The following is a 17,090-nucleotide window of genomic DNA, read 5'->3' as shown; positions in this document are numbered from 1 at the left end:
TTTGCACTGCAAGTTGCTAAAGGATGGAGTTCCTGGTGTCGCGAGGGGTAAGTTTTTTTTATAAAACAAGTGTAAAATTAGCATGCGGGTCACCTGATGGGAAGCAAACACCGTCGCTCATGGACACCTGATTACACTAGGGGTGTCACAGGTGCTTTTCCGGCCCTTTGGAAGACTGATAGGCTCGTTTTTTAAAGATCCCTAAGCTGTACTCTCCGCCATAGTATGGCCATTGGCCATTATGCCTCTTCCCGCTCATCTCGGCTCCCAGTGTCCCAGTTAACCGACTGGTTCGCAGCCGTAGAGTTAGCGTCGCCTTTTCCAAATGTTTACTTCTACTCGACAACAGAGGGCGCTAATGTCTGGATCTAGGATCGCGTTGGAATTCGAGACCTTGTCCAGAGGCCTTATTTAAATACTTGAAATCACAATCGTTTTTTTTCTCCACCTCTTTCTGACACACGGTATAAGGTGAAGGTAGAGAGAGATGGCGAATGTGATTGCGAACGTATCAGGTCTGAATCTGTGTCCGACCGCGTCGGATCCGAGTACGGTTCAGTTCCGGATCCGGTTCCGGTTCCAGGTCCGTGTCTACATGTGTCTGTGTGTGTGTGTGTGTGTGTGTGTGTGTGTGTGTGTGTGTGTGTGTGTGTGTGTGTGTGTGTGTGTGTGTGTGTGTGTGTGTGTGTGTGTGTGTCTGAGTGTCTGAGTGTCTATCTGTGGCACCGTAGCGTAGCGTAGGTTATACATCATGTTTTCTTCCAGTGCATTCACCGCGACTTGGCAGCCCGCAACGTGCTGGTCTCAGGCGACCTCACAATCAAAATAGCCGACTTCGGCCTCGCCCGCGACGTCCGCGACTACGCGTACTACCGGAAAAGGTCTGCCGGAAGACTGCCTGTGCGGTGGATGGCCCCGGAATCGTTGGAGAACAATTATTATACGGAGCATTCTGACGTGTGAGTTTGTATTTACACTTTAACGATCCGTCCAGAGACGTAAATCTTTTTTGCTGATTTTGCTTTGATCTTTTTGTATTTTACATAAATACAAACTGAAATACTTACTATTTTCGATATGGGTTTTACGGGTGACCGTAAAAGTAGAAAAAATTTGGTATTGAAATAAAAAATACAAAAAGATTCCAAAAACCGATCTTAATTTGAGAGAGAGAGAGAGAGACATTTATTTACACATATTCGATACACATAAAAATACATTAGAAAAAAAAACAACTAACTGTTTATAATTATTAAATAGATTAATTTGCTTGCTTACGATATCTCTTGTTCGGGTGAGCGGTTTTTTTTTCAATTTATTGAAATAAAAAATGCAAATACATTGTACCTTAAATTAAATGTTCGCCAAACTGTGAGACAGTTTGTTGGCGTTGCGCTCAATCAAATCTTAAACTACGACAAGTTAGGTACTTTACACTAAGATAACAAAAAATAATACCAATACGGCATACGATAACTACAAACTTTTATGTATATTTTGGTTCAATAGAAATTGCAGACAAGACAACAAGACAAGACAAGACAAGAATTGCCACTCTTTTTCTCTATAGCAACAATACTCTTTGCTCTAACGTCAAACGAACCTCACGATACTAATGCCATCTAGCGACATTTTCCTATCATAGAAATGAACTGAAATAGTTTGCAATGAAATAGTTTATTTCGCTTTAAACATGGTAAAATTGGTCTAATGAACAGTCCAAATGGGCTGTGGCGTGTCTAACCAGATACATCGGCATGCAAACAACATCTTATTTTGTAAACCCTCATTAGTATTTCTTTTGCAGATGGTCCTTCGGCGTACTGTTTTGGGAGATCATGACTTTCGGCTGTACCCCATACAGGAAACTGCCCGTACACTTTCTATATGATTATTTGAAATCAGGAAACCGATTGTCCAGACCTGAAATCTTCCAGGAAACAATGTAAGACTTGCTTTTACTTCCCTTCATCATCATCATCCCAGCCGATACACGTCCCACTGCTGCGCACAGGCCTCCTCTCAGAATGAGAGGGCTTGGGCAGTAGTTCCCACAAGGGCCCAGTGCGGATTGAGAACTTCACACACACCATTGAATTGCTCCGCAGGTTTGTGCAGGTTTCCTCACGATGTTTTGTGGTGAATTTAAAATGTAATTTCGCACATGAATTTGGAAAAAGAAAACTTTAACAAAAAAGTAAAACCGACTCAAAAAAAAATAACAAAAAATGGAACCGACTACAAAACTCTTGAAAATATTTTTCTAGGTTGGTTTCCTCACGATGTTTTCCTTCACCGTAAAGCTCGTGGTAAATTTCAAATGTAATTTCGCACATGAATTTGGAAAAACTCAGGAGGTCTGAGTCGGGGTTTGAACCCACAAACCTCTGCTTGAGAGGTGATAGGTCAAACCACTAGGCCACCACTTCTTTTTCTTGCTTAGGGTAATAAATATGATTTAAATGTACATTTTGTTTTCACGCTCGTAATAACAAACTAACCACTGTACTTCAGGCAGGACCTTTGTCTAAAGTGGCGCCAGCTGGTGAACGCAAAAACGGTTGCCCTCATTGTATGATCTGCGATTCTGATATATTTTTATTCTTTTCAGTTACACATTGATGTTGGAATGCTGGAAGTTTGATCCTGAAGAGCGACCCCGTTTTTCGTGTTTAGTGGTTAAATTACAAGATATACTAAATGAAACAGCGCTATAGCACTGTTCCGGCACACAAAACAGCAAAATGTTTCCTATATGCTTGTCTGGTAATGGTCCTTTGCCATTTACTTCGCGTCGCTGCCGTCAAGAATATAGCGCGCGTGCCCAGCAACGGACTACTTAATAGTGGGGCAGAAAGGGCTCAACCATAGGCTTCCCCCTCATGGGCCTCCATATTCACAAGTTCTCTAGATGCAAGTCCTGAACAAGGATGAAAATAATTTTAATAATAATTAGTTTTATAGTTTACAAATATCTATTTATTTATGTAGTCTTATGTAGTTAATGGTGTGTAGTATGTCTTTATAACGGTCCGCAGGTTGCCGACGGTGCTGGCTGAAAATCAGCGCTGGGGTGTTTTTAACGCTTCAGCATTATGCTGAGCCAGTGTCCGATTCACAACCGCAATGACACATACCTTTGTGTTGTTTTTTTTGTACCTAATAATAATTGTTGTCTTGTGTTGTGAATAAATGTATTTTCTTTATTTCTTTCTTTCTTTAATACTACTAGGTGTACAGTCAAATGTAAAAATGTGTAGTTATTCAAAGTTTCAAAAATATGTAGCACAGACTCTTATTCCGACGCAAAAAGACCGTATTAACATATTTTTGAGTAGTTCGAATAGATACTTATTTTTGCACTTGACTGTACATCATGTTCTAAGATTGAAGGGGAAGAGGGGGCCCATTTATCTTCGCCGCCTCGGGCCTCGGACGGGCTCAGTCCGCCACTGCGCGATTGTCTGGAAATAAAAATAAAAATACACGAATCCATAAGGTTATTTTAACACGCTTTTTTTATTTATTTAAACACTAGCTGTTGCCCCCGATTCCGTGCGAATTCTACCTATCCCACGGGAATTATGCAATCATCCGGGATAAAAACTATCCTATGTCCTTCCCCGGGACTCAAACTATATGTGTACCGAATTTCAAGCCGTACAAACTTTCATATTTATATGTTAATAGGATTTTTATATCTATCATTACAGGCTTGACGTAACGTAATGCGATAGAGAATTCCTAACATAAATATAACTTACTAGCTTTTGCCCGCGGCTTTGCCCGCGTGGAATTCGGTTATCGCGCGCTGTACCCTCGGGAACTGGCCCATAAACTATCTTTATGCCAAAAATCACGTCGATCCATCGCTCCATTTCGACGTGAAAGACGGACAAACATACACACAAACATACAAACACACACACTTTCGCATTTATAATATTAGTATGGATATGGATGTATTGTGATAAATTATTGTGTACTACTTTTGTGAATTCACCCAAAATAGAGAAATGAATCTGTAACAATATACAGCCTTAAATACAGCAAAATATTAGGGATGTATAAAATGAGTTAATAAATAGAAATAATTTTGAGACGTACATATATATTATCGAAATAATTAATGTTTTTTTTTTGTTTTGTTTTTGTGTAATTTGCAAAGTGCGAAATAAATATTATCTATGCTATTTTCTATTCTATTCAAATATCATAATAAAGTAGGTAATTGCATAGTCAACTAACAGAGGTGTAAAAATCCTCCATGTGCAAAAAATAGTAATAAACGAGAATAGATACTAAGTTCCATAGTTTCGGATATGAGCTACTAGATGGCAGCAGAGTACTATTAGTTATTCTGTGACACCAGTTCACGATGACACTATTTGTATGTACCTACCAAAAATGTCTAATGTAATAGTGACATCTGTTACATACGCAATACAAACTCGAACAAGTTTTATGATTTACAGAGCGCTAAGCTACCGATGTAGTTTGGCTACTCCTCAACAGATGGCGTAAAAACTAATTTCTATCCTTTTTCACGAAATCTACTCACTGATAGATGGCACACGTCGTCGACTTACAAGATTGTTAGAAAAGAAAAACGTAACAAGTAAAAAAGTACAACAATCCGCTTTTTTAATCCGGCGCTCTTACCGTCCCTCTCACTCTCGTATTAAATAATATAAGCGTCAGCGGGACGGCAACATACCAAGTTCGAATGAACTTAGTACCTAGTTCTGTGGTAGTAGATACAGGGCCAGCGGGGCTACTACGAAACTCGAAACTCGAAGTTCGTGTCGTGCGGTCCCTCTAACACTTATACTATTTAATACGAGAGCGAGAGGGACGGTACGATACGAACTTCGAGTTTCGAGTTTCGTAGTAGCCCTGCAGGTTGTCCAATAAACGTTTTGTACGTTTTGTCTTGCTCGCTAATCCTACCGTGAAGCAGCAGTGCCTGCACTGTTGTGTTTCGGCGTGGAGAGTAAGACAGCCGGTGAAATTACTGGCACTTGAGGTATCCCATCTTAGGCCTCTAGGTTGGCAACGCATCTGCAATCCCCCTAATGTTGCAGGCGTCTATGGGCGGTAGTAATCTCTTACCATCAGGAGACCCACTTGCTCGTTTGCCATCCAGTCGAATAAAAAAAAAGTACAAGAGGCAATAATATTGTATTAAATTTCAATAAATAATACGCGTTTTCTGAAATTTTATGACGCATTTTGACCATTATGCCCAGAACACTGTAAGTATATTCAATTTGCAGTCTGTGCAGTAATTATTTCGTCCAAGAATCAATCATACATCTGACATGCACTCATCTTATACAATACAATGTCAAATTTATCCCTTTAAGGTATTTCTACCCCCTAAATCTTTGAGGAGATGAGAACATAATATTAAACATTAAATTTCTGCAAAACACACTTAATATCAAAAATTTCCAGTAATATCAACAAAAAATCGAATACAATAATAATATAAAAATTCTATAAATACCGTTTCCCGCTCTTTTAAGACATTTTTTTTACTCTTGGCCAAGGGCACGGAGTCATTCAGCCTTTAAAAAAATAAATCACTAGTGTAATGACGCGTGAAATGTTGCCATATATTTATTGTATAGATATTGAATAGGCATTTTTAACATTAGTTACGACTCCACAGATGGCCGTATTAATTTGCAATAAAAATACAACCCCTTTATGTTTATTATGATCATGTTTAATAGAAAACTGAGGAGCGATTCGATTAGAAAGTGGTACTCGTAAATTATCTGTGGACTTCTACAGAACTACTGATGAATAAAAGATGATAAATTCAAAGTTCAATATCTCAAAAACAGCTGAACCGATTTTGATGAAACATGTCTAAGAACCATCGCTAGAAAACCTGATTTAAAAAAAACGCATTCAAATCGGTCTACCCGTTTAAGAGCTACGGTGCCACAGACGAAGAAAATACAAAGAAGAAGCGCGTCAAAGTTCGGGAGTAGAAAGCTGTGACGTCACCCCGTGCTACACTTTTCAGCACGGCGTTTAACTGAGGGCTACTCCGAAATTCGAAAATCGAAGTTCATAACGTGCCGTCCCTCTCGCTCTCGTATTAAATAGTATAAGTGTCAGAAACGGAACGACACGAACTTCGATTTTCGAATTTCGTAGTAGCCCCGCTGGTATATCTTTCTAGCAATGATAGTCTCTGAGCAAAAGCGCGGACGGACGGAGAGACAGACAGACAAAACTATAAGGGTTTCATTTTCGCCATTTTGGCTACGGAGCGGCCTTACAAATTCCTCGTAAGTCCTTGTGTACTTCAAAAAGTACAAATGAATCGTAAGAATAACTGCCGCATGTACCTACTTGGTGGAGTACAATACGGATGTTGACACAATTAAAAAATAATTCGAAGACACGACTCCATTAGAAAAACGCTTTATTTTATGATTGGTTATTTGGAGTCTTTTTGTATTTTTTATTTCAACTCCAAATTTGTTACTTTTACGGGTATCCCGTGAAACCATATCGAAAATACAAACTGAGACATGTATGCACAGAAAAACCAGAAAAGAGACCAGCGCTGGGAATCGAACCCAGGTCCTCAGCAATCCGTGCTGCGACACCCAGCGCTGGTCTCTTTTTCTGGTTTTTCTGTGCATCCATGTCTCAGTTTGTATTTTCGATATGGTTTCACGGGATACCCGTAAAAGTAACAAATTTGGAGTTGAAATAAAAAAATACAAAAAGACTCCAAATAACCAATCATAATTTGATTGCTTAGTAGCGACATCTCTTGTCTGGGTGAGCGGTTGGTTCCGAAAGAATGTGACGTCTCTCGATGAGAGCGAAAACATAGATGTCGCTAGTGCTGCTGCATAAGTAGCGTAGTAGAAATAAGCAACCTGAGATATGTATGCATAGGAAAAATTCGTGTCTAAATTCCTGTCCAGCGGTGGTGTAGGGGTTATAGCACGCAGCACGGCTTTATTTTAGCCCTAAAACCAGATTAATTTTCGATTAAGTGCAAAACTAGATTTTTTGTTGCTTTAAAACAAATAAACAGTTAGTTGATTGAGTGTGCGAACAAGTGACGTCATATGTTGGTATTTCCATTCAAACTCTATGGGAGAATTGTTTTGACAGCTCATAAAAAGTACGTCAGTTGATTGGTGGAGTCAACATCCCTATTGTTACAATAAAATATGAGCTTTAAATGAGGGCTATCGTTTTTAGTCTCACTAGATGGCGCACTGTTGCGTGAGGTTTTTAAGTATGGCTTTCAAAGTCTGTTATTACGGCGTGAAAACAAAGTTTAGATTAAAATCATATTTAATACAACTTAAAACCGTACCATTAAAATGTTTAGCATGCCACAGTGTTGCATAGTCCCGTTTTGTTTCGGAATAAAGGGAGGACAAAGGTTCCGAAAGACAAAACTGTCTTCAAAACACAGACATTCATTGCCCCGGAGCACATATTTGCCATAATTAATTTCAGATATTGCAAAATATTCACAAAATTATTCTAATTATAAATAAACCCGCTTAGCTCACCCAAAACCTATGAGATTTCACATTTCGGAGAACCTCACGCTACACTAGCGCCTCTAGCGGCAAATTCATACGCGATAGCCCTCATTGAAACTTACAATTCTCTAGAACAATGTATGATAAAAAAGTCAGGACCTACGATGCTAAAACGATTCGCCATGTTATGACATATTCAATACCCTATTGTTATAAATATAGATTCGTGCAATTATTAGAATTGGTCGCGGGCAGTTTAAAAGGGGTAGCCAGATTGTTGATGCGGCACTGATTCGTGCTTAGCGATTAAAAAAGGGTTCCAGAATCGAAACCGGAACGTTTATTCTGTACTTGTTTTGCCCGCGGCTTCGCTCGCGCAGAATTAGTATGTATGTAGTTTAAAACTTTTTGCTCCCACGGGATTCGCGTGGAATTCGGTTGTCACGCGCTGTTCCCTCGGGAACAGCATTTTCCGGGATAAAAAGTAGCCTATGTTCTCTGCCCATAAACTATCTCTATGCCAAAAATCACGTCGATCAGTCGCTCCGTTTCCACGTGAAAGATGGACAAACATACAAACACACACACTTTCGCATTTATAATATTAGTAATAGTAATGTAAGAATAAGAAGTACCTACGATAAGATAAGACTATATTCAGAAAGTCATATTTCAACCCCTGCAGCAAAAAGAGGGGTGTTATAAGTTTGACGTCAATATCCGTCTGTCTGTCTGTAGCTCTCAAGTGGATGGACTAATGCGGTTTTTGCATCTCTAAGATAAAAATATAAATAAAATGAAATATCTTGCTTTTCCTTAAAATCTTGTGTTTCGGCGTGGAGAGTAAGACAGCCGGTGAAATTACTGGCACGTGAGGTATCCCATCTTAGGCCTCTAGGTTGGCAACGCGTCTGCAATACCCCTGGTGTTGCAGATGTTTATGGGCGGTGGTGATCTCTTACCATCAGGACCCACTTGCTCGTTTGCCATCCTGTCGAAAAAAAAAAAAAAAAAAAATTCTATTGAACCAAAATATACATAAAAGTTTGTAGTTATCGTATGCCGTATTGGTATTATTTAGTCCAACTACATACGAGGTACAATTCGTCAAACAAAGTAATGTAAGTAAGTTCACGTTAGTTTAATTAAAGTGAAAAAGCTAACGTTTTATATCTATTTGACGTCACTGTCACTTCGTGCTTGGCTGAAAATAGAACGTCCATGGTCCCTAAAAAAAAATCATAGACTACACTGGCACAAAGCAATACCGGAAGGAAAGCCGTTTGCTGACCTGAGAAAGAAATCGTTCCAATTTTGAAATTAGCCACACCCCCTATATTGTTATTGGCTGTGATACACTTATCCTAACGACGTATGTAACTGATGTACAATTTAACTTTTTTGAGCCTTAAAAGTAGAACAATTAGGTTGTCTTTTATATGACAGTAGGAAGGTATGAATTGAAGTGTATTTTTTCCATGGTGGTGAATAATTTTAGCATATTGATTGATACAGTCACGTGTTTAACGGTTTTTATTTTAAATTATAAGATTTTTTTAAACTTGGAAGAAATTTGTTACGTAGATACTTTTGATAATAATTTTATAGAATCTGGCGTTACTTAGCGGAGTCCATTATTTTTCTCACCTGCGAGGCTGCCACCTTACCACAATACCTTACGCTGGCTAGGGTAGAAGTATCGTTTTTGGCCACCTTAACACCGTTTTGGCTAGTGACATTTGAAGTAATACGTCTATATAAAAAGTTATCGTATTAAAACAATATGTTTAGCGAGTTTTTAAAAGTTTATACTGAAACGAATAAAGTTTGTTGTGTTTTATTACTATAAATGTAGAGTTTTTACCCGACTGCCCGAAGGAGGGTTATGTTTTTCGAGCGTATGTATGTATGTATGTATGTGGGTATGTATGTCCATTTCTTTGGTCCTTGCTGCAGCCCAAACGGCTGGACGGATTGTAACATACCTATGAGGTATCATTGGATTCGTCATAATTGTCGGAGTGAGATAGGGTATATAATATTTCAATATGGCGTCTGCGAAAAAAAATATGGCGAAGGAATAAAAAAAAATTTGTATTGTAACAATATGGGAATCAAATAAAAGCTAATAATTAGTCCATTCTAAATATATACGGGTTATAATACTTTTAATCTACTATTTTCACAGAATATCAAAAAAGTATAAAATAAAAAACATTAAATTTAAAAATCAAAAAACCCGACTGCCTTAAAAAATAAAAGGAAGAAAATAAGTCTTGTGGTCTGGAACTCTGTCAAGAAGTTCATTTCAGTTCAACAGTCGGTACCCATTCAAATCGTAACCAGCTCAAAAAATCTTGGTAATGGGTCCCGACTGTTGAACCTTAAATGAGCTTCTTGACAGAGTTCCAGACCACAAGACTTATTTTCTTCCTTTTAGTTTTTAAGGCAGTCGGGTTTATGATTTTTAAATTTAATGTTTTTTTACTTTAAGGAAACACCTTAGTTGGCGAGATAAAATATAATTCAAAAGAAACTAAAAAAAAGCAATCTTAAGTAGTTAAAATTATAAAGCAACACGTCCTTTCGCGCACACGTCTTTCGTCTTTCTCTCCGACACATTCAGTCCATCTCCCTCATTCGATCATCACATTGAATCAGTCATTCAGTATATCACTCATTCCTACATAAATTTATCTCAAACGTATATTTAAACAATCAATGGCCACAAACGGTACTTCTACCCTACGTCTATACAACAAATATTATGTGCAAACTACTCGACATTCAAATTGAAAATCCAGGAATTTACTAAATTACCTACTGTGGAAATTGGGTAGTTTTCTGGATAAAAAAATACTATATAGAAAATACAAACTGAAATATAGATGCACAGAAAAACCAGAAAAATAAGACCAGCACTGGGGTCTGGGAATCGAACCCAGGTCCTCGGCATTCCGTGCCGCGTGCTATACCGCTACACCACTGCTGGACAACGGTACAGACACGAATTCCCCCTATGCACCACATATCTCAGCTTGTTTGTTTCTTATTTAGCCACGTAAGCAGTGACGCTAGCGACATCTATACCGTAGCCCTCATCTAGAAACTTTCGGCATTCCATTGGAACTTTGGAAAATTTGGAATTGAAACAAAAAATACAAAAAAAAAGATTTCAAAAAACCAATCTTAAATACTAGTCCGTCAGTTAGGTACATAGATTATCAGAAAATATCAGACAACGTATTTTTTTCTTTTGTCAATCAAACAAAGTTGAGAGCTCGAGTCTCGATAAACAAATAAGATTATCATCATCATCTCAGCCGTTGGTCGTCTTCTGTTGGACATAGACATAGGCCTCCCCCACAGACCTCCAGTTGCTTCGGTTGGCAGCGGCCTGCATCCACCGTGAACCCGCGGCTATCCTACCACAAAACACAGATAGTTCAGCAGGGATACTACGAAACTCGAAACATGAAGTTCGTGTCGTGCAGTCCCTCTGACACTTATACTATTTAATACGAGAGCGAGAGGGACGGTACGATACGAACTTCGACTTTCGAGCTTCGTAGTAGCCCTGCAGTTTCGCAATTCTTCGGGCTATGTATGTCGGTAACCTTAGTTCTACTGCGGTCATCATTTCTGATTCTATCCCGCAGAGAAACCCCAAGCATAGCCCTCTCCATAGCCCTCTGAGTGACTTTGAGCTTCCTCACGAGGCCCATCGTTAGCGCCCACGTCTCAGATCCGTATGTCATCACTGGCAACACACACTGGTCAAAGACTTTTGACTTCAAACACTGCGGTAATTTGGATGAAGAGACACTGCGAAGCTTCCCGAACGCTGCCCAGCCGAGTCGGATTCGACGAGTGATCTCTTACTCGTACAGTCACCATTACTACTCCCTCTAACACTTATACTATTTAATACGAGAGCGAGAAGGACGGTACGATACGAACTTCGAGCTTCAAGTTTCGTAGTAGCCTTGCTGAAGTCAATCTCCTGTGTGTACTTCACTTTTCATACCTACGCTCGGCGGTCGCTCTAAGGTTGTCAACTATGGCTTATGCACCAAAAAACTATCGTGGTAGTGGCACTCTTATCTAGTTATTTGATTTATTGTTGAGAATGAAACGGGAAGAATGGAAAAATAAATTAATAACTAAAATATTTTAAGTTTAATGTCATTGTTATATTGTAAATTTGTCACAGAAAATATCTTGCGACGATTTCGTTACTGGCGAAATTCACGATTATATAATTTAAACAACCGTCCACTGAACAGTTATAATAACATTTTTTTTGTTGCTCCATTCTTGCACAAAAAAGTTCACAGACGCGTGTCTCAAGCGGATGGCACTCGCGCTCGCACTGGTCCCAACCGGTCCGAGATACCGTGTCCGTGAGCAGTGTCTGTGTGTGCGTTGCTCGAGCGCACTTGTATGGAGATTGACTACTGAACTATCTGTGTTTTGTGATCCTACGCTGAATACAGGGCACCGGCGTTAGCTGTCCCCCCCCCTCGCCTCCCCTCCCGTTATAATACCAGAAGATAGGCAGCAGCGTCTTCTTGGCAACTGTACATCCTATACTTTACCAACCCTGATGTGATGACGCACAACAAATACATATCTTCTCTTTTAAAATATGGCTTATCTGTCCTAATTAATAGGACAATGAGGGCTATCGCGAATGAATTCGCCACTAGAGGCGCTAGTGTAGCGTGAGGTCTCCGAAATGTCAAATCTCATAGGTTTTGAGTGAGCTACGCGGGTTTATTTATAATTAGAATAATTTTGTGAATATTTTGTAATATCTGAAATTAATTATGGCAAATATGCGTTCCGGGGCAATGAATGTCTGTGTTTTGAGACAGTTTTGTCTTTCGAAAACCTTTGTCCTCCCTTTTTTCCGAACAAAACGGGGACTATGCAACGCTGTGGCATGCTCGATATTTTTATGGTACGGTTTTAAGGTGTATTAAATATGATTTTAATCTAAACTTTGTTTTCACGCCCGTAATAACAGACTTTGAAAGCCATACTTAAAAACCTCACGCAACAGTGCACCATCTAGTGAGACAAAAAACGATAGCCCTCATTTCGCCAGTGTCAAAGTACTCTCTTTGAGAGGGACGTTGTACGGCGGTTGTGGTTTTTGCAACTTGATAGTAAAATTCCAGAAACCACGCGGAGACAACTTGCGCATTAAAAAATGTCAGACAAGAGAGCGATATAGAACTTTGTGATCACTGTTCACTGTTAAGGTTAATCGCCGCATAAAACACTATCAAAATTATACTTCAACTAGCCAAAGAAACAGAAATAGCAAAATTAGATATTGTCTACATCCGCCATGTTCGAATGCTACAAATCGAATCTCAAACAAATACATACTTATAACCTAACCAACAACAAGTTGAAAAACCCCCGACTTTGTCACTTCAAAGTTCAATATCTTAAAAGCGGCTGAACCGATTTTGATAAAACATCTCAAGAACCATCGCTAGAAAACCTGTATACAATTAAAAAAAACGGATTCAAATCGGTCCACCCGTTTAAGAGCTACGGTGCCACAGACAGACAGACACACACACAGACATACATAGCGGTCAAACTTATAAAACCCCTCTTTTTGCGACGGGGGTTAAAAATAGCAAGTTTATTCATTTTTGTGGGTAGTTTGTTTGAGAAAAAAAAGTGTACTGGGGGAATTACAGTGACAAATGAAAATGTTTGTTTTGATTGTTAGTAACATCTGGTCCGGTATTTGGTGAACGGTTGTATTGCTCTGAAAATGAGCGCTGGTTGAGTTCGAAACGCGTCAGTGTAGTGTGGTAGTGGTGATAGATGGGTTTGTGTGATTTGTGTGTGTTCTTACAGTGTGGAGGTGGAGGAACTGCATGAACACGCATATCTTGCATAAGGTCGCGGGTGATCGAAATAATTGTTTCAGTTGATTAGCTATTAACGTCGAGCTAGAGTAATTACTCCAACAAGATGGAGCGACGACCTGGTTAAGATCGCGGGATCGCGGTGGATGCGGAAAGCACAAGAGCGGTCTGAGTGGAGAGCCTTGGGTGAGGCCTATGTCCAGCAGTGGACGTCTTTCGGCTGACATGAGAGTAATTACAATTGGGGTCTTATGCCCCGCCGCGGCTGCTGATGGGGACCATCGCGAGTGCTGCCTTCTGGCCGAAAGACGTGTTCCGGCGGTTCCGCGGCACCATGCCGCAGATGTTAGCGACGTCGGGGACGGTGGCTCAACGGGGTCACGCCGTTTTGTCACCAAATTAGTTTTAAATATTTTTGATTATAAATATGTATGTTAGTCTGTAAGGTATTTATTGTATGTATTATTTATTATTATACTTCTGGGGCATAAAATAAAAAAGTCCAAATGTCAATTTTTTTTTAAATTTAGCCTATAAAGCACTTTAATACGGTACGAATGTCAAAATTTCGGAAAACCTCTGTTGAGAAGAACTCGGCAAGAAACTTAACGAAGCCACGACCACGGGCGGGAAAACGTAGTGTAGGGCGTCCTGAGGCACGGACGGACGACCTTAAGAAGGTCGCTGGCGGCGGATGGATGCGAGGGGCTGAAGACAGTGTTGTAGCGTCATGGAAGAGGCCTATGTCCAGCAGTGGACTGCTGTAGGCTGATGATAATGATGATGACTAAACGAAGTATCAAGATCCCTTTTAAAATAACACATCAAAACCTAAATGCTCGAATAAGTTACTTGCGCTTATATTAATGCAAAATATGTTTTTTTGCAATGAATAGGATTTAACGAAATCTATAAAAACATACTTACACCCTTTCTCCACCTTATGAATAAACGAATACATATATAGACTAATCTCTTGCGCTAACATATTAAAAAACTGAGCCAAGCTCTTAGTGTCAACTGAATAAGCGCTAAATTCTATTGTCCCCAACCGCAAAACGAAATTAGTAAGTCGAGATGGACCACCATATCTTGAACTCTCACCCTCCGTAGGAAACCCCAGCTTTGTACGTTCTAATTCAAATAAGAGGGCAGAGGGGAAGCTCTTTAGAAAACGGTGGTCTCCAACAAAAGGGCGCCCAAAAACGCCCCTTTCCTAACCACTCCTCTTTCGAATCAGTTGCTCTTTGAATTTCGAACGTACCGAACGTGCTGTTCCGATTCGAATGCCGCGTTCGATCCATAGACACTTTAAAGTCTAACGCTTAGACTATACAGCCAGTGCGTTTGACAAAAAAAAAATATGACAGCGTTTTAATATGTACCCGAATGATAAAAATGGACTGAAATTGCCGTTCAATCAGAAAATAGATCACAACATGTTGAAAACTATACAGAATTTGTGCTACAACAAAACAAACGCGCCTTTTAATATGACCTCCCCGTTCTTAGTAGACAATATTCTACACCACCAGAAAGCCAATCTTCATAATCAATACCTGAATCAGCAAATCGAATACGTAATGCAAAGAAACTACGAGCATTCACGTGAGACTTCACCTGAAGTGGAAAAAGCTGATGAAGAAGATCTAAACCGTGAGGAGAACAAAATGGACGACGACTCTAAAACAGATGACGACGAGTTTAACAAAACGGAATATTACAATGGCGATTTTAAGAACGAAGAGAAAGAAGTCCTTAACATACCTAATCTAGGACGACGTTGTCAGAATTGCAATGGTTTCGACTGTTCACCGTTTGCTTGTAAGAAATCTGGCATTACAAGGCTTGAGGAGCTGGAGAAACGGTTCCAAATGGGGTACCAAGATGGGTCTGATGAAGATGGGAAGGATAAGGCGTTCACGGATGAACTGGTCAGGTGTGAGGAGTTGGAGAAGAAGCCCATGTTGAAGTTTAGTGTTAGTGCCATTCTTGGGGATAGAGAAGATAGTAGTGCCAAGAACAGTGTCAGTGGTGAGTTTATTTGTATTTTCTTTTTAAAGGTCTACACCGTATCATACGATGACCGTTATAGGCACGAATCAGGCACGGAATTTAACGCGACACGGACTACAACGTGAGACAACGGAGACAATGGCGAGTCATACCCATAGGAAGCGTATTGGCACCGTTTTTATGGTTCCGTAGCCAAAATGGCGAAAACGGAACCCTTATAGTTTCGCCATGTCTGTCTGTCCGCCGCGGCTTTGCTCTGGGACTATCAATGCTAGAAAGCTGTAGTTTTCCACGATTATATATGTAAAGTATGCCGACCAAATCGTGCAATAAATAATTGAAGTTACATTTTTTTTAGGCTATTTCCCATAGACCTAAAGTGGGGGTGACTTTTTTTCTCATCCAACCCTGTTGTGTGGGGTATCGTTAGATAGGTATTTTTAGACCATTAGGGGTTTGCTAAGACGATTTCTCGATTCAGTGATTTGTTTGCGAAATATTATAATATAATATAATTATAATTTAAAGTGCAAATTTTCCCCTCTAAAATCTAAACCGCTGGGTGGAATTTTTTTTAAAATTCATAATGGTAGTAATATCAAACTTTCAAGGAAAACTATAACGGCTAAGTTTGCTTGAGAATTATTAGTAGTTTAAGAGTTAATAGCAGCCTAAGGTATAAAATATACCTAAACTATGGAAGATTCCGTATAAAATACGAAATCCTTCGAAAAATATTACTTAATTTTTTCGCAATGGCTACGGAACCCTATTTCGGGCGTGTACGACACGCTCTTGGCCGGTTTTTCTCCGAATCTAATATTTGTTCAGAATTGTTATAAAACAAACCTAACCTAACCTATAGTTTTCTATAGAATGCCCATTTAAAATATCAGAAACATTCTAGGTTTCAACGGGAATAGTACATTGATAACCAAGGGTGGAAAGTGACCCATTTCACCCGAGTGAGAGCGCCAATAGTTCGAGGAGAAATGGGTAATTTCAACCGAGTTAGACACTCTACTTTTGATTTCGACTGTGAGGAAAGTAAAATACTACAAAAAAATGAGAATAATAATAAATTGAATTTATTTATATCCAACCTCTAACGATACCTTTTCCACAGGCCACTTGCCACGGCCGACTATAAAAAAAAGAGTTGGTCACAACCAAGGAACTTATATACAAAACTGGAGGTTGAACGCCGAACGTAGAAGTTTGACCTTTATCACTTATTTATATATTCTATCTCTTTAAAATTTCACGAATGACTTCCATCTCTTTCTTAACCTAACTAAAGAAAGAGATGGAATATGTTTGTGCCGTACTAAAGATCAAATTTCTTGTTTCAAACGGATGTTCGGCGTGCAACCTCCAGTGTTGTATATAAGCTCCTTGGTCACGACGTGCATCTAGATGGCCATGCCGAGACGTGATAAAAAAGTGTCATTGACGTAACTCAATTATCTTCGACTCCGTGGCTAATCGAAAAATAAAAAAAATTACTTTGCACCCTAGAGATGAAAACGAAATTTTCCACCCGGCTATCTACCCATGAAAATTAAACTTTTCGAACAGGAGAGATTAAATAAATTATGACAAACGATGATTCGAACATACATTACGGTATTGACTGCGAAAAGAATGC

General features: G+C 39.4%; 2 protein-coding genes across 2 annotated transcripts in view; both read left to right on the top strand.

The window, feature by feature from the left end:
- Nucleotides 1–23: 23 nt before the first annotated feature.
- On the top strand, nt 24–3,206 carry LOC141443903 (fibroblast growth factor receptor 2-like). The gene is made up of 4 exons (XM_074109277.1): nt 24–47; nt 766–959; nt 1,808–1,945; nt 2,612–3,206. The coding sequence occupies exons 1-4, from the start codon at nt 24–26 to the stop codon at nt 2,715–2,717; spliced, it is 462 nt and encodes a 153-aa protein (XP_073965378.1). The 3' UTR covers nt 2,718–3,206.
- An 11,479-nt stretch (nt 3,207–14,685) lies between these two features.
- Nucleotides 14,686–17,090, top strand: part of Dbx (homeobox protein Dbx) — a 62,940-nt gene continuing 60,535 nt past the window's right edge. Inside the window, exon 1 of the mRNA XM_074109337.1 lies at nt 14,686–15,460. Within this exon, the coding sequence (XP_073965438.1) occupies nt 14,806–15,460 (655 nt within the window). The 5' untranslated portion in view covers nt 14,686–14,805. The remainder of the gene's footprint in view (nt 15,461–17,090) is intronic.

Source organism: Choristoneura fumiferana, chromosome 28 (genome assembly GCF_025370935.1).
Source record: "Choristoneura fumiferana chromosome 28, NRCan_CFum_1, whole genome shotgun sequence".
Classification (NCBI taxonomy): domain Eukaryota; kingdom Metazoa; phylum Arthropoda; class Insecta; order Lepidoptera; family Tortricidae; genus Choristoneura; species Choristoneura fumiferana.
The sequence above is the reverse complement of the archived record's forward strand: the minus strand, read 5'-3'. Positions and strand labels throughout refer to the sequence as shown.